This window comes from Panthera onca, chromosome D3, assembly GCF_046562875.1.
Source record: "Panthera onca isolate mPanOnc1 chromosome D3, mPanOnc1 haplotype 2, whole genome shotgun sequence".
NCBI lineage: Eukaryota > Metazoa > Chordata > Mammalia > Carnivora > Felidae > Panthera > Panthera onca.
In genome coordinates, this window is record NC_138350.1 from 1,905,675 (window position 1) to 1,925,794 (window position 20,120).

Consider the following 20,120-nt stretch of genomic DNA (forward strand, 5'->3'; position numbering starts at 1 on the left):
TAAAATAGAGGCTGCCGCATCATAGTGAAAGTCACTATAAATGAAGCTTGATTAGGAACCTACTTTTTACAAATGAAGCTTAACACAAAATATCAGGTGACTTCACCTTAAACATGCAAAAGTTGTAACAATGGCTTTATTCTCAGATAAAGATGGAAATCTGTACTGATTGGGAGGGAGAGGTCACCTTTCAGAAAAAACCCTCAGTTTTGGTCAGTTTCAAAAAAGTAACCTAGATTTTCATGAAATTGCCTCGAAGGCTTATCTTGTGCTTTGGTGAGTGGCATCCTGTGTTTCCGAAGTGCCTGTCTCCTCATTGTCCCTTGTCCCTTTTCTCTCTTTCAAACGCTAACTTGTTTGATTCTGCCACGTCCTGGTTTGTCAGTCCTTTTAGGCGTGAATCAGACAACCCCAGCGGCTGTCTCCAAGATTCCATTCACGGGTTTTATTAAGTATGACGTCCTTTCCAAGACGGGACATATCCCGGTGGCATCTGCGTGCCATTATGTCATGTGTATGAATGGCAGTCCACAGTGACCTCTGTGAGGGACGCTTAGGATGCAAATGTTCAGCGAGGAGAGATCGTCGTCTTCTGTCAACGGCACGTCACATCACCCTGTTCAGATGCAGGGAGCCCCCCATGGTTATTCAGGTATCTTCTCTGCTTTTAGGGGGTAATCGTACCCTTACTTGCTGCCGGGACAGGTGGGCCATTTGCTTCGGCGGCTCTGTGGTTCTCGGGAACGGTGACTACGTCAGCGGTGTGTCTGTTCCTTGCACATCTGCAGGAGTGGGTGGTAGCCGGTGGAGGTGGTCGTGGGGCTGGAAGACCTTGACCGTCAGCGGAACAGAACAGAAGTTCGTGCACACGCCACCAGAGTCAGCCCGCAGATTTCCCCCGCTGTCCGCGAGCCCAGATGTGTCTCCCCTACGGCCCTGTTTCTCTCGCGTCTGCCCAGTCTGCCCACATTGTCTCTGGTCCACCTCTGGTCCCTTCTCCACGGGACACTCACGGTGCTGTTTTCAAGCCATGAACCTTTGCTTAAGACAGTTCGGCGGACTCTCACTTAGATGAGGACTCCACGGCTGCCTCAGCAGGTGCGGATGTCCCGATGTGCCCCAGGATGCCCCGAGCACAGGAAGCGTCACTTGTGTTTCTAGACCAGGGCACGTTCATTCGTGGGTTGACTGCCGGACCCCTAGAGCCCCCATATCGGACCCCAGCGGTGAGCCCCTCCAGGGAATAGCCACATGCTGACACACGGGCTCTACGAGGCACCTCTGTCATCAGAACAAGTTACAAAAGAGCCGTGATTGCGCCGTGGGAAGCATCCAGGTGCAGATCGGGAATTGCTTGGTCAGGAAGACGGTGGCCATGTTTCCCGGAGAGGCCTCGTCCCTTCTTGGGCCGACCTCCTGACCACCACCTATCTGTGGGCTGATTTGAAGAGCCCTCCTTCCCCTTTCCCACTGCAGACCCACCAGCATCCCCTGGTCAGGAACCCAAACCGGGCGATCAGATAGAGGGTGGGTGTGGTCACAGATTTCAGGGGAGCTCTCCCACCTTCCCCTGTGGAAAGAGCAAATAATCGCTGCCTGCCTCCCTCCCCCCCTGCCGAAGCACCCGTGCCTTGACAAGTATCCCCACCTTTGTTCTCTCTGCCCCCACCTTCGTCCGATTGACCCCGCTCTCAGAGCTTGACCTAGAGGAGCTCATTGATTGCTGAAAACAGGGGTGTGGCTGACAGAGAGCACCGGAACCCCGCCCGATTCGGAGAAGGGTGCCTAGGGGTCTCGGACCCACGGCGGGGCTGTGCTTCTCTTTGGGGCGCACAGGGCATGGTTTGGCTGTCACTGTCACTGGAGTTTGGGCAGGGCCCAGGATGACAGACATCCTGCCGTGTGGGGCGTGGCTCCACACAAGGAAGCATTTGGCTCCTTACCCTGTTCGGCATTCTGACGTCCCGTGGACACTCCTGTAGGACTCCTAGCTCAACTCATCTCAGAGAGTGTCCCTTTTTTGTCACTTTCCCCCCTTTACAACAATCTATAACTTGGCTTAGCCTACTTTTCCTAGGTCAATTAAGATCATCTTGTACTTTCGTTATTACCTTATACACATAAATCTGGTCTATGACTTATTCTCCTAATTGCAGGATTTATTCCAGGGCTGGTGCATACACCTGTCTCTTTCATTCTCCTGTTTTTCTTTAATATGTTTTTTTTTTAATTTTTTTAAAATGTTTGTTTATTTCTGAGACAGAGACAGAGCATGACTGGGGGAGGGGCAGAGAGAGAGGGAGACACAGAATCCGAAACAGGCTCCGGGCTCCGAGCTGTCAGCATAGAGCCCGATGCGGGGCTCGAACTCACAAACCGTGAGATCATGATCTGAACCTAAGTTGGTCGCTCAACCAACTGAGCCACCCAGGCGCCCCTCTCCTGTTCTTCTTAATGTAGAACAGTCTCACATCAACACTTAATTCCAAATTTATTCATCTTCGGTGGAAATAAATATTTGACTACCTCATAATGTCACCCACTGAAGATGTCCCCAAGCATTTGCACATTGAAATAAATGTTCTTTTATTGTTTCTAAAGTTTTATTTTCGTTTTTTTAAGTATTTATTTATTTTGAGAGAGAGAATGAGAGAGGGAATCCCAAGCAGACTCCTTGCTCCACACGGAGCCTGACATGATGCTCTATCCCACGATCGTGAGACCATGACCTGAGCTGAAATCAAGAATCTGATGCTGAGGCGCCTGCTCAGTCGGTTAGGTTAGGCATCTGACTTTAGCTCAGGTCATGATCTCAAGGTTCTTGAGTAGGAGCCCAACAGTGGGTTTGTTGCTGTCAATGTGGAGCCTGCTTGGGATTCTCGGTCTCTGTCTGTCTGTTTCTCTCAAAATAAATAAGTAAAAAACCTTCCAAAAAAATTAAAACTGAAGAGATGCTTAACCGACAGGGCCACCCAGACGCCCCAAGATCGTAAAGCCAGCTTTTACGTCCGCTTCCCCATCACCCAGCACAGTATCCAACAAGCACCAGGAATCCAAGGCCTCTGCCTGGATGGGTGGAGGGAGTGTGGGGACGGGAGGAAGGAAGCCCTGAGGTCAAAGGAGGGGAGACAGCATGATGTGGTCCAAGCTGTGACTTTCCCATTTGTCTTTTCCAGAACGACTCTGGTTAGCAGACCTGAGAGGATTATAAGGTAGAAACAGAGGACACGAGAAGACAAATTTATGGTGACAAAAATCTCATTACAAAGTACATACATTAAAGGGTCTATGCATATTTTACTTCCTAATGAAAGGATTTTATTCTGAGAATGCTAATGAAAAAGTTAGGAGAAAAGACGTCCGTAATGGAAAACTGGAATACTGGCGATAATGTCCAAGAAGAAACAATTTGAGTAATATCCTTATTTGAATCTGGAAAATGAGATGTGGAGGAGGGGAGGGGGAAGGAGGTTCCTCTGCTCGGGAGAGACATCCGGTAACCCCGCGTCTGTGTCTGGCCCAGATCTCCAACGTGCCACCGCGGGCCACCGTTGGCTGGGTCTGGAGGATTCCTCCGAGCGGAGCCGGCGAGGCTGAGGACCCGGTGTGATGGCCCCTTTGCCCCTTCACTCTTTCGTCGTTTCTCTTGCCAGGCTGTCTCACGTAGCATCTGCCAGCCACCTTTGGTGTTCTCCTTGCCTCAAAACCCCCTTCAGTTTCCCTGGAAGACCAAGCCTTGCGTGCAAGCCATTTAGGAAGGACGTGTCCCGGGAGACAGGGGAAGAGAACAGAGAGGGAGAACCCATGCACGTGGAGGGCAGCTCCAGCCCGACCCCGGGGGGGGGGGGGGGGAAACACTCTGGAGTGGGCAGGGTGGCTTTGGACACTCAAGAAAGAAAGGTATCTGGGGAAAGTCACAGGTCAGGGTCGTCAGGAACAGCAGCGCTCACCAGCCAGAGGTGAAGCGCGTGGGAACGACACAAGGGGTGAGGAAGTAATTTCCGCCCTGTGGTAAATGACTCTCATTCCCATGACCTCTGGGGAGTGTTCTGAATTGTTGGGGGGCGGGGAGCGCATCTCAAATTATTTTCTAAGTTCACAGACACTTAGACACGAGCTTCACCTTCTCTCCGGCTTTCCTTTTGATCTCAGAAATGTCACCCAGTTATCTTTGAGAGTACCGTGTCGCAGAGCCTATTTGGAAATGGAATCTCTGGGCTTCCCCCCGCCCCTCACCCCACCAGCTTCCCCCGGACGCTCACGCCGGAAGCCAGGTGCCCACGTGGGGGCTGGCAGTTCAGGCATTGACATGCGTGCACTTGCGTCTCAGATGCTTCCTTCTAGATCATTCTCCTACTACCAGGTCCGTGTCTATGTGGTTTCTCCTCCCTCCGATGGAGGGTAGGCTCTCCTGTCCAGAGCTCCCGTTTCCAGGTCTCTGCTTGGATTTGTAGACACATCATGGAACTGAAAGTCGGCTGAGGACCCTTTTTAAAGGCAGCCTGATGTCCAACTCTCTTGTCACAGAAGTGTGCCAGCTTTGCTTGTCCGGTTTGTTTGAGGCATCTGGTCTCCTGGTGTGGCGCACTGACCTGTGTTTCCCCCAGAGGCCGAGAATTGCCCTCCTGGATCTTCATCGCTGCTCAGCACACCTGTCTTGCCCCGGAGAACGAGGTGGGGGAGCCCAGCACACGGAGATCAAGAGTAGGCATGCCCACTCACTTCTTCCGGTTCCTTCTGCTGTCAGCGGGGCGACCCTGCTAACTTCTTGGCCTCCTTGAACCTAGCTTTTCGTCTGCAACTGGCAGTGAATCGCAGCTCTGTATTGGTACACCGTGAGGGCTACACGCATGCCATAAGACGTAAAAAGCCCTTAAAATCACTGTTTGGGACATGAGAGCTACTCGGTAAAGGTTAGTTGTTTGCATCATTCTGGAAAGAGCTGCGACGATCCGAAAGCGAGACTTTTTCTTTCGAAAACGATGCCCTTTTTGGCCTCGGGATGTGCTGAGGTGGTCTTGCAAAGCCTCAAGCTTTGTTTTCTTTCTTGGGTTTCTGAGCCGTGTGGCCCTGAGGGTTGTGGTCACCGTCTATGCCTGAGAGCCTGGTTATCTGAAAGGGCATTTCATTTCCCTTAAATGTTGGGAAGTCTCCAACTGTGCCTTTGTCCGCTTGAAGCAAGGTCTTCTTAGCGAGAAGGTTTAGATCTTGAACCCAGCACACAAAAGCGACCGCGTGAGGGAAGGTTGTGGAGGAATGGGAAGAAGTCTCCAGGCCAGGGAGACGTGCTCATCTCTGGAAGGAGGACAGGCTGCAGAAAGGGGCTTCCCAACCCAGATGGAGGGAGCCAGCGTGCAGGGATCTGAGGTGCCCGTGCGGTGAGGGGCCGCGTCCCCACTCTGCTCCCTGCCACTTATCGGCCGCAAGCGAGACAGGACAGAGAGGCGGCCTCTTGGCTTTCCTCTGCTGGTAGCACCCACGCAGGCAGAAGAAACTAAAACCATACGTGGTCCCCGTGGCCAGAGGCTGGCAAGTCCCCAAGTCTGATGGCGCACGGAGCGTGTCCACGCAAAACCTTCGCGACTCCACAGTATCGCCCTTTGCGTGGAGCTCACGCACGGAGCGCATCCTTGTTGCCCGGTGTTTGATTGGCCTGGGGGGGGGGGGCAGGGGACGAGGGAGGCTGCAGGGGTGGCCTCTGGACACGTCATGCTTCGCCACCCCCTGCGCCTCCGTGGCTGGCGTTCTTTTCCTATCGTTCCTCACCCTTGTGCTCATGGGCATCTGAAACCTTCTTCACAGCTCCCCCGTGCCTTCACTGATTTTTCCAGGCATACCTTCCAAATCCACTAACTGAATACATTTTATTTCTAACACATCATTTCCAGAATATTTCCCAGAGCTCCAATATCCACAGAATTACACTGTGTCGGTTGTTCACAGTCTTGCTGGCGTGGTGGGGTCGCCTGGATAAAAAAGACGGACAGGTGGAAGGAAGGAACAAAAGGAGAGAGAGAGAGAGAGAGAGAAACTCAGCTGGAGTGGTGCCTGGTCATCGGTTTATTTACAAAGCTCCCCCAGCAGTGCTCACGCACAGGCAAGACGAAGACCATGGCTCTAGGCAGATTGTACGAGCGCTCGCGTCACCTCCTGTGCTTACGCCCTGTAACACAGTAGACTCCATTCTGATGAGTACCGGGCATCAGACACTGCTGGGCACGACTTGGTGCAAAGCAAGCATCGGCCCCTCTTCAGGACACTCACGGTTAAACACACAAACCGCAAAGGTGCAGTCCTTAGCTTTACACTTCAACACGAAGAAGCGGTCAATATCGCCAAGTAGGCAAGCGTCCTGCAATCCCACACGCGTTAACTATTTGCAAAAGTATTAAAATTCAGATTTCCACCGACCCACCAAGACACGCAGGACGAGCTAGTCTAAAGCTAGATCACCATGTGCAGAATTTACAGGAGAAACTACCGGGAACGTGCCCCAAAGCCCGACTGCATCAGAATCACCGAGAAGCCCGTGCGAGCCAAGGAATCGTTCGAGAAAAACACACATTTGCACGCAGTTTCAGAATCCACGAGTCTGCTGTGGTCCCCGGGTTAAGAATTCCCAACAAAGGGAGTTTTTATCACCACATCAGAGAGAGGAGAGTCCGCTCAAAAGTGACCGTGTTTCTTTCACATCTCGGCCAGGCAAGGGACCTAAAAGGAAAAGAGAAAATAAACTTTATAGAGAACCGGGCAAGGTTACCGAATGAGTAAAACTAATGAAGTACGTAGAGCCCTTTTAAAGTTCCTGGTGTTGCTTTTATGGCTAGCTCTTGCCGAACGGGAAGAATTTACATCCGTGGAGAGGTTGACAAAGGCTTTTCTGAGTAGAGTGAGCTCCGGAAGCGAGGGTGCGGGCAGTGGGAGCGGTGAAATCCAGTGTCAAAGGAAGCGAGGACTGCGGGGTTTTGCTGGACGTTAGGTCACCTGTGAGGATGCGGGACAGAAAGCCGTGTGTATACGGCAGGGTCCCCGCTCCGCTGTAAGGTGTCCGCTGTGGCGTGGGGTCCCTGAACATTCTGTCCTGTAGATCTCGCTCTCCCGTGAGTAGGTGGAGAAGGCAGGGCTCGGTACGGCCGCAAGAAGGACGCGCCGTCTCAGGAACGGGGAGGAGACGCCAGAGTTCTCGTAAATCCCAAACCCAGAAAGGTGTGTTCAGCATCCTGACCGCAGGATCCCTCTGCCCGTGGAAACGCCAGGGGGAGGCTCCAGCCAGGCGGTGGCTGACTCTTGATCACAGCCACCGTTTCTCAGAGTTACGCTTTCTTGCAGAGGTCGGGAGAGAGGGAGTCCTGTGGGGTTTCCATACTCGGTGCCATATTTTTCCTGATCACCGCTCACCATCCACTGCAGCTACTCCTGCCACTGCCCCTGTCCCTGTCCCTCCCCCTGCCGCTACTCTTGTCCCTGCCCCTCCCCCGCCCCTGCCACTGCTCCTGTCCCTGTCCCTGTCCCTGCTCCGTGCTAGAGCTGCTCAAGGAGAAAGTCAGCCTCTGGGGTTCAGTCTGGCCTCTTTCCTTTCCTGGGATGGCTCCTTGATCTCACTCCTCTGTTCCTTCTCACCCCCCCTTCCTGTTTCTCCTCCTCCTCCTTTTCCTCCCCCCTCCTCCTCTTCCCTCCTCCCCCTCTTCCTTCTCCTCCTCCCTTCCTCCCCTCCCCTTCCTCTTTCTCCTTTCTTCCCCCTGCCTCCATTCATTATAGCTGCCCCTATTCCAGTATTCCAGCCCATCCCCTACTTTGAGAAGAAAGCCCCCGGGAAGCCCCACCATCTGCCTCTGAGCTTCTTCTCGGGTCTGATGGTGTGAGACACATGTTTCAGTAGCTCTGTGTATAGAAGAGGACAAACCTTGTAGTCCTGAGTGTCAGGTGTCAGTGGTCATTTTGCAATTACGTGACATCCGAATCTTCAGAGACGGATCTGACAGGTGAGAGTTGCGTTGGCCACTGAGGCTTAAAAACCATCTCTCGTGGCTGCCTCCCCGGCTAATCCTTCCCTGTACCCTCTGCACTCTTCCCTCCCTCAGGGAGTGGCCGGCCCCAACCCTGCCTTTCTTCCACCCATGATATACAAGAGCAGGCATTTTGTGAAAGCAATCTGTGAAGAGGCAGAGGAGGTGGCCGGTTAATTAAACTGATACAAACAGTGGCAAAGACCACCCTGATAGTCTCACTTGGTTCGTTTCCAGACGCACGTTTACAGGCGAAAAACGTGTAAACACTAATAATTGCTACGATTACTCCGATCCCCAAGTGACATCCGGCCGCTTCTCCTGCCTATCAGCATGGCCCCCGTGGCCTCACCCTCCCGTTCTTGCCTCACCTCTGTGTCTGTGCAGCTCTGTCTCCCCCCCCCACCAGATAGCAGAGCCACGTCTCTCTCCCTCGGACACCTTGAAAGTTCCGGGCTGACCGTGGCTCTGGAAAGTCCGATATAAGCAGCCTGTAGATTTCGGGGAGTGGGGGAAAGAATCCTAACGATGATGAGGGGATGAGGCGAGAGAAAGCATTTAGGAAAAGGAATGCCCGCTGTTCACGACTCTCCGTGAGCACCTGCTCAAACACAGGGAGCGGTGATGTCTCAGACCAGCCCGGTGCCACGAATCACGGTGGACGTGGCATGTTTCTTTGACGATGCGTCTTGAGACGCCCTTCACGGGGACGATGGGAACACACATGCGTGCACGAGGACGCACGTGCGGAAATGACAGGTGCGGCCCAGGGCCTTCTGAGCGTCACCACTCGCCAGTCTCTCAACGTTGCTCTTCTCTGCTTCTCTCTAGTGTGGATGACGCCTCCGATGAAGTCATGCAGGTTGACGTACAGATAGAGGAGCCCAGTGACCCGCCGGCCACACAGCTTGTCACGTGGCAGGTCGAGTATCCAGGAGACATCACGTCTGACTTGGGCGTATCCAAGATCTACGTGAGTCCGAAGGACTTGATGGGCGTCATACCGCTGGCCATGGTAAGAAGGTCCCTGCCTTGGGCTGTTAATACAGAACCCAAGGGAAAGAAAGGCTCCAGGCTGCCCCCCACACCTGGCGGGGAATTGTCAGAGAACCAGGAACCGGGGGTGGGGGGGCGGGGGGACCTGACCCACGAAGTCTGCTGCACAAAGCTGAGTCTCAAAACTGTGTTCTCTCTAAATCATATTCTGAGAATATTAGTCACAAAATCATCAAACTCCAGGTATTAGATTTGGATCTTCATTATATGGAAAAATATGGATCATTTAATAAATGTGCTTCCATCATACGGTGTAGACTTTAACAATCTCAAATACATCCGCCCAAGTGTGGGCGGGGATCAAGTGTGAGGGGAACGTCGATCAAGTGTGAGGGGAACGTCGCAGGTCGCACGGCAGACGCCTACCCCCTCTCAAAGCTGCAGCTAGCGTCAGCCACGCAGGAAAGCCACGCCGGCTTCTCAGTTCTTACGAGCTACCGATTTTCCCGGGAAGCCATAAATCCAGTTTGAATGTGAAATGCCAACCTGTTCGTGTTGGCAGCTAGTTAGAAGTAAATAAAACACGACCTAGGAAAGAAGTTAATGGTATTCCATTCTTAGGTTACCTATTTGGAAAAGATTAAAGACGGTGAGTCTGTCTACGTGTTCTTTAGGGTTCATGAAACAGAGATGGGCTTTTCTCCTTGGAAGGACCAGCCCCTGGTTTCTGTGTCATGCAGTCCACCACCTGTGGGAACACCCGTCCTCCGCGTTCCCCTAAGCGAAACACACACATGCCCCGTAGAGCCCTGCCTGTACCTCGGACTCTTCAGGAGCCCCTACAGAGGAACGATACCTTTTTTAATCGTGAATTTTCACAGCGCAAAAGCTTGGGCATGTTGGTCTGCCGACCATAATGTGAGCTTTCCCCTGTTTACAAAAACTACTTTTCCTGTCGGATGTAAAACATGAGTCGACTTATCCACTGCCTGCCTGGTGTCTCCTCCACACCATCTATTAGAAAATATCGACAAGTGTCATTATATACGTAGAGAAAGAGCATTGGGAATCAATCTTTCGATAAAAGGTAGCATGGACAGTTGCCTAGTGACGGCAGGTTCCTTATTATGCCATTCGTTAGGAAATGTAACAGTTTGGGTTACGTCCTTGATAAGGGCTCCTTTTAACTTTGTTTTGTGTGGTTTTTTTTGGAGGCGCTAAGCCTCCCTTGGTGTATCTTTCCACGTGTGAGGGTAGCACTCCTTTGGTTAGGCTATTAGTGAGTGGTTCTATTACTGGGGATGGCAAGACCATTTATCTCGAACAAGGAATTATTTGAATTTGCTCCTGTGCAGCACCTTTGATCAAATGAGCTCTTTGCAGTACTCAGCACGGCTTCTGTGGCTTTGCTCAGCGTAGGTTAGCGTCCTGTTTGTTTCCCGCACTCAGCGTTTCTCCTGCCTCACGTGTCCCTGACGCCCCCATCACATATCCCCAACCCCACCGTTCCCCGTAACACACATGAATCTCCACTCCGACAAGGCGCCTCTTGGGCCTCTGCTGGTCTGTGACCATTTCATCTTACCCCGCCGTCTAGCTACGATGGGTGTAGTACCGTACGATCGCGTGATGAGACAGCCAAGGCCTAGTCGTGCCTTTTGCCATTTAGGAATTGCATTTGTTTGAAATCAAGAGGGCTCCTCGCCCACCCAGCCTGCTCTGACCCAGCCAGTAATGGCTAAAATCCAGATGCGTTTCTTTTTTCACGTGAAGGAACTCCTAAGGTTAGTGGTCTGGTTTCGGTGTGGTGGCCCATGCCTCGTTCCTTCTTTCTTTCTGCCTCGGTGGTTTGAGGGCGTGACTTCCATCCTCATGGTAACCCTAGGGTCCAAGATGGTTGCCGGAGGGCTGGCCAACAACGTATCCACGCTCGGTAGACCAGAAAAGGTCAGAAGTGAAGAAGCTCAAAAAAATGAGCTTTCAAGAAAGAAGGATCCGACACAGTATTTCTGCTTACATCCAATCGGCACGTAGTCGTATGGCCGTACCTCGTTGGAAGGAAGGCTAGTTAATCTCTATTTTAGCATGGCACGTTGCTTAAACTCTGTTGCAAGGAAACAAGAGGAAAATGATTATTTGTGCAATATTTGTCACAATCCTCCTTCATTTCCACTTGAGGAAGTGGAGACTCATCTTGAGCACCTGTGTGTGTTTTCTGTCTTGATCTTTAGGAAACCCCCAGGAAGCAAAATAACATAATGGAATCAGAGCCTCCACTTGCTAGCTATGCAGACCTGCTGATTTCACTCACGGTGCCTCCGTTTCCTCATCCAAAGGGGGAGAAGAGATAATACTTACTCATAGGCTATTAGGAGGCTAAAATGATAACTCAGGAGTGCTTGGAACTGTGTCCAGTCCAGAGCAAACATACAATAAACGGTAGCTGTTATTTTGTTCATTTAACCCCTCGATGCAAAGGGTAGACAGCGCCCTGACAATAATGTTGTAAATTCTTCCTGGAAAGGGATTTGGCCCCGGCCGCCATATTTCATGGCGTAAAAAGAGTGGTAGACACTGTGTACGTGCTCACTGATTCTTGAGCCGAATTGAATGAATTGTAAGAGCACTTTTGGTCTGATGACGTTTTACCAGTGATCTCGGAATATCTTCCTTTGCAGCTAAGGGTGAAGTCTTCAGGGTCCTGACTCCCCAGTTTTTTATATTTGGAGTGTTCTGAGTCCCCCTTCCTGAGAAGGGGGCTTCGTTTTACCTTTGACTCGGTTGGGAAAAGAACTCTGGCCATTTCTAGAGACATTGCCCTCACCACACGGTCGTTTTGCCACTTCATTTCACTGCCACTGTGTCTTTGTTCAACATGTGTTCGTTGCGAAATATTTGAAGGAGATCTGATATCCATGCGTCTATTCATCTGCATCACACGTTCTTGAAATATTAGAGAAACGGAAGGAGAGCCAGCTCACTGGGACCATGACGAGTGAGGAGAAGGCGCTCTGGGCTGAGATCGTGGGCACCGGGCGCTCACAAGCTAGAACAAGGGGGTGGATCTTCAAATGTGATTTGGAGCCTCTGCAAGGCTCTCAGCAGGGTGTCACATGGACTGATGTATGTGTTTAGAAGAACGCTCCGGCTGTAGGTGGAGAGTAGATTTGGAGAGCCAGAGAGATGTCAGAGAGAGTTAGGGCCTGCACCCTGGCTGCTGTCCAATAACCCGGATCTAATGAGCTAGGCGTTTACTCGTCCCTCACCTGTCCTGTAAGAGTGTGAGCAGCCTGGGGCTTCTCTGATGCCTCCAGGGAGTTAGGACATAGCCTCCCTGTATCCCCAAAGCTATTGACCTCCTCCCCATAGCCTCAGAATAATAAACTGTGGCAGCCAGCAGGAATAGGCAGAGGGGCAGAGGGAGGATGTGTTCCTTTCCGTCAAGGACGGCCTGTCCCTGAATACAGCACCTGTGCCCCGAGCCCGCCAGCCCTGAACTCAGCCGAGTGACCACCTGTAGCTGCGGGGGAGCGGCGAGAGTGAGCTCTATCCCAAGAGGCCATGTGTCCAGCTAAAAGCATGTGACGGTGGGAGAAGGAAGGACAGACACTGACGCCATCCTGGACGGCCCCAGGAGACTGCAGCCAGGACAGTGGAGACATGGCAAGGTGGACACTTCCAGGTCCGTCTTAGTGGGTAGGTGATTGGACTTTCCCCTGCATTGGGCACGGGTGTGAAGGAAAGATGGGGGGAAAACAGGAGTCTGGGTTTTGGGCTCATCCAGAAAGCTTCCCCTGTGTCTCCATGGTTCACACACAGACCTAAAATAGGTAAGAGATCTCCTATTATGAAATAGCCTATGGTTTACATTTTTGCACAGAGATCTTTGCACACAGCTCCGACTGATTCCTGCACATACTTTTGGGAATAAATTCAAGCCAAAGGATGTGAATCAGATGATATGCAATATTGTAATTTTTCTGATAACAGTCGCCAAACTGCCCTCCGGTAAGTTTAACCAATGTAATTCTACCTGCTGTGTATGATGGTACCCATTTCCCTATGACCCACAAACTTAGGATATTAAAATCTTAACATAGGCAATTTATCAAGCAAAAATGATACCTCGTCGTTGCTTCAATTTTTTTTATTGCTGCCTAAATTTGCCCTCTTTTGGTTCATTTGCAAATTTCCCCATCAAACATTTGCTCTTACCCATTTCCTTTCCCTATTGGGAATTTCATTTCTTATGACTTTGTTATTAAAAAATCTTTTTTTTTATTATGGTAAAAACACGTCACATGAAATGTACTGTCTTAACCACTTCTAACCGTGCAGTCCATTGGTGTTAAATATGTTCACATTATTGTGCAACAGATCTCAGAAACTTTCTCATCCCTCAGCCCTGAAACCCTCTCCGCCATCCACACATGAATTCCCTCCTCTTACCCCCAGCCCACGGACACCACCTTCTACGTTCTGTTTCTGTATATGAGCGATGCTGACCTTTTGATTGACACATCACTGCACGTATTCTCCACGATTTACCACTTGCCTTCTAATCCCACAGGTCGTGGGGTGTAACATGCAGAAGTTTGGGGGGTATGTAATTTCCATGCAGCCACATCCACAGACGTTTTCTGTAGTAGAAATCCCCCTCCTCCCCCTAATTACCACCAAGAGGAAAAACATGCCTGTTTCACTTGTTCTTGTAAAATCTCAGAAATTAAAATACCCCCGGACCGTGCATTTGAACGGAGAGAACTGTAGTTTTCCGAAAATAATGCTGAAGGCAAATGCAGTTGTGACAGCTGATACTGTTATTAAGGATTTAAGATCCATTTCGGGTGGGGCTCACGGCCCCTCCATTCTTTGTGTGACATACGATTCCATCCCCAGGAAAGCTTTGAAATGAGACGCGGTTAAGTACTAACATTCAAAGCTAATTTCCCAAAAGACGTTTATTTCTTACTCGGTGTTTTGCCCATTTTTTCCCTGATGTCTACAGCCATAAAACCTTTTTTTTAAAAAAAATCCATTCATGTATTTCTATGAGTTTTATTACATTACTTTTTTACGTTCAGGAAATGATGCCTTACGATCTTGTAGGTAGATATATTTTTGTCCTTAGGAAGAGAATCCTGAGGAAAAGGTCATTAAGCGTGCATTAACATTAATGCAGTTGGTGCACGTCTGTAACTGCTTGTCAGTGTCTGATTCTGGAAAGAAGTGTTTGCACTTCTTAGAAGAGCTGGAACGTTCTGGGTGGGGGCTGGGGAGGGAGGCTCCGGTTCCTCAAGGCCTTTCAACATCCTTCTCTCCTACCTGCCTCCAGGGTCTGGGGAAAACAAGTGTTTTGGGCTTCCGCTCAATAATAACTGATATTTATCGGCGTGAATGCCGTACGGGCTAGTCCTTGAAAACGGTAGCACGTGCTCTCAATTCCGAAGTAAAACTAACATGTTTTGGATCCTGCTGGGTGGTGGCTGTCCGGATACTGTAGTTGTGGGCGCTGCTCTAAGTCTGGGAATACAGGTGGGTGGTGCCACTCTCCTGTGGATGGTAGGAATGTGCCTCCTCTCTCGGGCTCTTGATGGGGCTCCCACTGTGTGCCGTTCAGCCTTGACTGCCAAGTGTTAGTCATCGGAAGTGGGGTGAGACTTTCAGCAGGACATAATCAGAGATACAGTCAAGTGGAACATCATAATCTGTGCAAACCATCAGAAGACTCTCACCCTAATGAACCATTTGGCGATGGTGACATTCTAGGATATTTACAGCGATGTGAGGGTGTAGACGTGTCTCTAGATCCTTGGGGAAGGCCAGCAGGGTTTTTAAACAAGATCAAAGAGTCAGCTGTGTCCTGTGCTCCTCATGAAGTACAGTATATGACCTTAAAACTTGCTCTAATGAGAACACAGATGCATCTCATAGGTCTTTGTAGAGCCCATTCCCCTGTCACCTCTTCCGGGGAGTCTTCCTTGATCCTTGTTGACTCTTCCGCTGTGTCCAACCCACGATTTCCTCGTGCACGGTGGGGACAGTAGTCAAGTCACAGGATGCAAACACTCTTGAATTATTTTTGATGGTTGAGATCACACCATCGGGAGCTGTAATAGGTAAGAGTCATAGAGACAACACCCTAGTGCATCCCTTTACGTACCCTCTGTGTCCTCCTTCGTTCCATCCTGTTTGAACCCCACCTAAGCCCTTCCGATCTTCAGGCCCCCTTCCAAAGGAGAAGCAGCTAGATGCCAGTGTACTTCTCCTGACTCACTGGCGATGCCACACTCAGATGCCTTCTGCTTCTTAGCGTGAATGGGGGATGTGGTCGCCCAGAGAACCGCAAGCCCGAGCGGTGAAGCGCAGACCTCACCAGAACCTTCACTCACCTGACTGCTGCTCAGCTCTCGTCTTACATGATTCTTGGCATTATGAGAAAGTAATCATCAAACAGCGCCTTCCCTCCTTGTCTCATGTACCCCTTCTTAACTCTCTGATCAGGGCCTGTCCTCCTGAATCAGGAGACCATTCCATTTCCATCAACCCAGCATGCAAAGCTCGCCCGCATTTTGATGGCCATATAACTTACTACATTGTAAACATTCTGATGAAATGCATCTGAAGCAAGCTTTCCTGGATCTAATACCCTCTTCTCCATAAGCACAGCTGACCCTTGAACAACACAGGTTTGAACTTCACAGGTCCACTTAAAAGGGGAGGTTTTCTAGTGAATACAGTCCAGTACTATAAATGTGTGTTCTTTTCCTCATACTTTTCTTAAGTATCTTTTTCTTTTTTTAATGTTTATTTGTTTTTGAGAGAGAGAGACAGACAGAGCACGAGCAGGGCCGGGGCAGAGAGAGAGGGAGACACAGAATCCGAAGCAGGCCCCAGGCTCTGAGCTGTCAGCACAGAGCCCGACATGGGGCTCGAACCCATGAGATGATGAGATCGTGACCTGAGCCGAAGTCGGGTGCTCAACTGACTGAGCCAGCCAGGCGCCCCTCATTATGCTTTTCTTAGTAACGTTTATCATGTCTAGCTTGCTTTATTGCAAGAGTGCAGTATAATACACAGAATACACGGAATGTGTACTCACTGACTATTTATATTACCATTAAGGATGTTGGTCACCAGTAGGCTGTGAATAGTTAAGTTCTGGGGTGGGGGGGTGTCAAAAGTTATATGTGGATTTTCGACTGTGCAGGGGTCGGTGCTCCTAAGCCCTGCGTTAAGAATCAAGTGAAAAACGAAGTTTTGGGGTGCCTGGGTGGCTCAGTCGGTTAAGCGTCTGACTTCGGCTCAGGTCATGATCTCGTGGTTCTGAGTTCGAGCCCCATGTCGGGCTCTGCGCTGACAGCTCGGAGCCTGGAGCCTCAGATTATGTGTCTCCCGCTTTCTCTCTCCTCCTCTGCTCATGCTCTGTCTCTCTCTTCTCAAAAATAAACATTAAAAAAATTTTTTAGAAAACGAACTTTCTTTTTATCGGCCCACACTCTCGCTGATCTTCAGGACCTTCACGACTTAGTCTCCTGGCATATCCTCCTTGCCTGCGTGTTCTCCCACCAGCCCAGGCCTTCCTCCTATCGGCACACCCCGCAGAAGGCAGGGTACCGCCCCGTCGTCGATGCCCAGAGAGCAGCCTCACCGCCCCCTGGCCTGCACGCGGAGATAGGGTAACGCAGGGTCATTTGTCCCCCGCCACCTCCGAAGCGAGCACAGGTAGCCTTTCCCTGCCAGTCACCCGCCACGGGCAGAACCAGAGAAGAGGCTCCCGCGTTACAGTAGGAAACTATCTTTCCTGGCTCCAGTAATGACATTTCTTTTTATGTTTGGCATGAAAGCGGATTCTTGGCTCTTTTTTGTTTGACTTTTCATGGTATTCTTTTCCTGTGTCAGCCTGTTAATTAATATGCCAGATACCCTCTGTTGTTTTACTCAGACTTTTTGAAAATTCAGTCACACTGGATAGCACACCCCTGCTTTCATTTTTAGACCTTCTCCACCAAGTGCAAATTAAGTTGCTGCAATAGCCCTTGAGGAAATTCTCTGCTTTCAAGAAGCGTTCTCGCTTTGTGCTTGGTGAATAGGCATGGCCGCCCCAAAGAGCGTTCACAATAGTGACACCAGATTCCTGATGCTAATTATGTACCAGGCACGACGCTACATTCACCCCTCTCCCTGTCTCCCATATCTATCTATCTATCTACCTATCTGGAGAGAGACAGAGAGAGACACAGAGAGAGATGCCCAGCACTGGCTTGAACTCATGACCCTGAGATCAAGAATCAGACACTTAACCGACTCAGCCACCCAGGTGTCCCTCCTTCTATATATTAAGGCATTAAATTCCCACAAGGCCCCGGTGAGGCTGCTTCTCTCCCATTTCACAGGTGCGGGAGGGCACACAGTTGAAGGATGCCCCAAGCAGTCCAGGCAAGAAGCTGAACTGGAAATAGATTCCAGACGGATGGGCTCCGGAGGCCGTGCTCCCCACCAGTGCCCGCCACCGCCCTCCTTGTGAAAACAGGGTTTGGACTGCTGATCAGTTCAGTATGCAAAAGGATCTTTGGAAGATGCCAATCCACAAAACATACTCATAAAAAATATGAAATTGAGAAGTCTTACTGAAATAGGAAAGGCGTCTGAAAATGAATTATTTATCATGCACAAAGCCACTGCCTTTTCTTTTCAGCCCACTCTGGGTCCTTTGATGCCCCTAATGAGGCGTCCTCTCCGGAGGTGATTTATAATGAGACGGTGGCGGCTGAACCCCAGCGCCTTTAAAGCGACGTCGCACAAAATAAGTCAGAGTGTGTCTGCTGTTGCTGGTTTCCGTGTGCTTATCACAGCCCCAGCGCGTGTACAACCGGTTGCTGTCGGTGTGCAGATATGCTCGTGATGTAACTCGTTTTGTCCCACTCAGGGGAGCGGCTGGCAAATGAGTAAAAAAAAATCACTGAGCAAGAGGAATTCCAAATTGATCTATGCTCGGCAGGAAATAAAACAGGGTGTAGCAAGGTGAGCCCTTGGAGGCTGGAGCGTCACTGCGGAGGTGACATTTGAACTGAGACAGAACGCCAAGAAGGATCCAACGTGGGAAGATCTGACAAGAGCTGGCTTTCCAGACAGAAGGGAAAGTGGTTGCCAAGACCCAAAGCAGAGGCCAGTGTGGTGCGCCTCCGGATGGAAAGGTCGAGGGAAGCGGGGGAGTAGTGACTGGAGACCATGAGGTCTGAGGAGGCAGGCTCTGGATTATGTAGACCCTCACCAGCCATGAGGTGTGCAGAAGGATTTCTCATTTATCGTGTTTAAATCTCTTCTGATTCATGATCTACTTTTAAAATATCACTCTGAATACCAAAAGGAGAACAAAATTGGGGGGGGGGGTGAGCCGTGGAAGCAGGAAGACCATGCTGGGAGCTCCTTTGATAGTCCAGGCAGAAAGGGCTGAGGACTGGGTCTATGGAGATGATGGCGGTGTTGAAGACAAATTAAAGACCTCGGGGTGTACTTCCTAAGTATGGCCATTGGGACCTGGTTAGAGGTAAGACCAGGAGTTTGTCTGAATGGGCGAGGCCAAAATGAGTCTAGAGTAGACAGTACTGATAGAACTTTCTGCCTTGATACAAATGTTGGTTGTGTTACCTGAGCCACCCAATATGGCAGCCACACGTGGTCATTGAGCTCTGGCAACATGACTAATGTCAGCAAGTAACTGAATTTTTGTGTGATTTAATTACGCTTGACCCTTGAACAGCACAGGAGTTAGGGGCACCAGCCCCTTGCACAGTTAAAAAATCCATGTATAACTCAGAGCTCCACAGAAACGTAACCACTGATAGCCTACCGTTGACCAGAAGCCTAACCAATAACATAAACAGTTGATTGACAGATTGTGGATGTTCTGTGTATTATACACCGTATTCTTACAATGAGGTATGCTAGAGAAACGAAATAGTATTACAAAGACAAGGAAGAGAAAATGCATTTACAGTACGATGCCAGATTTATCAGAAAAAAAATCCATGTACAAGTGGACCCACGCACTTCAAACCTATGTTGTTTAAGGGCCAACTGAAATTTAGATTTAAATAGCCGTGCATGCTAATGGCTCTTGGATTAGACAGCACGGCTCCAAAGCTTTGGCTTTGTGACAGACACGGATGGGGTGGCTGAGTGTCACCAAAACTGTCCGTGGAGGCTGGAGTTTGAATTCCATGTAATTGACACATGTCCCCAGGAAGTATGCTTTTTAAATGGCTTTCAACCATTTATGAATATAAAGACTATTAAGGCGATACAAAAACCTAGAGTTTGTGGTATGTAATTTTTAAGGCCATCCCTGGTCTACTGTAGACATAGCTTTTCTTTTTTCTTTTTTTTCAAGTTAGTTAACATACAGTGTAGTCTTGGCTTCAGGAGTAGAAGCCAGAGATTCGTCTCTTACCTATGACACCCAGTGCTCATCCCAAGTGCCCTCCCAATGCCTATCCCCCATCTAGCCCATCCCCCAACCCCTCCCCTCCAGCAACCCTAGTTTATTCTCTGTATTTGAGAGTCTCTTAGGGTTTGCCTCTGTCTCTGTTTTTTTCTTATTTTTCCTTCCCTTCCCCTATATTCATCGGTTGAGTTTCTCAAATTCTACATATGAGTGAAATCATATGATATCTGTCTTTTACCAACTGACATTTCACTTAGCATAATACCCTCCAGTTCCATCCATGTTGTTGCAAATGGCAAGATTTCATTCTTTTTCATTGCTGAGTGGTATTCTATTGTGTGTGTGTCTGGATATAGATACAGATATGGATATGGATATGGATATGGATATGGATATGGATATACTATATCTTCTTTATCCATTCATCTTGATGGACATTTGGGCTCTTTCCATACTTTGGCTGTTGCCAGTAGTGCTGCTATAAACATTGGGGTCCATGTGTCCCTTTGAATCAGCATTTTTGTATCGTTTGGATAAATACCTAGTAGTGCAATTGCTGGATCATAGGGGTAGTTCTCGTTTTAATTTTTTTAGAACCTCCATTCTGTTTTCCAGAGCAGCTGCCCCAGTTTGCATTCCCAGCAACAGTGCAAAAGCGTTCCCGCTTCCCC

General features: G+C 49.8%; 1 protein-coding gene across 1 annotated transcript in view; it reads left to right on the forward strand.

Annotated features, from left to right (window-relative positions):
* Positions 1 to 20,120, forward strand: part of TMEM132D (transmembrane protein 132D) — a 446,208-nt gene that overhangs the window by 261,152 nt on the left and 164,936 nt on the right. Inside the window, exon 10 of the mRNA XM_081790846.1 lies at positions 8,838 to 9,021. Coding sequence (XP_081646972.1) covers positions 8,838 to 9,021 — 184 coding nt within the window. The remainder of the gene's footprint in view (positions 1 to 8,837; positions 9,022 to 20,120) is intronic.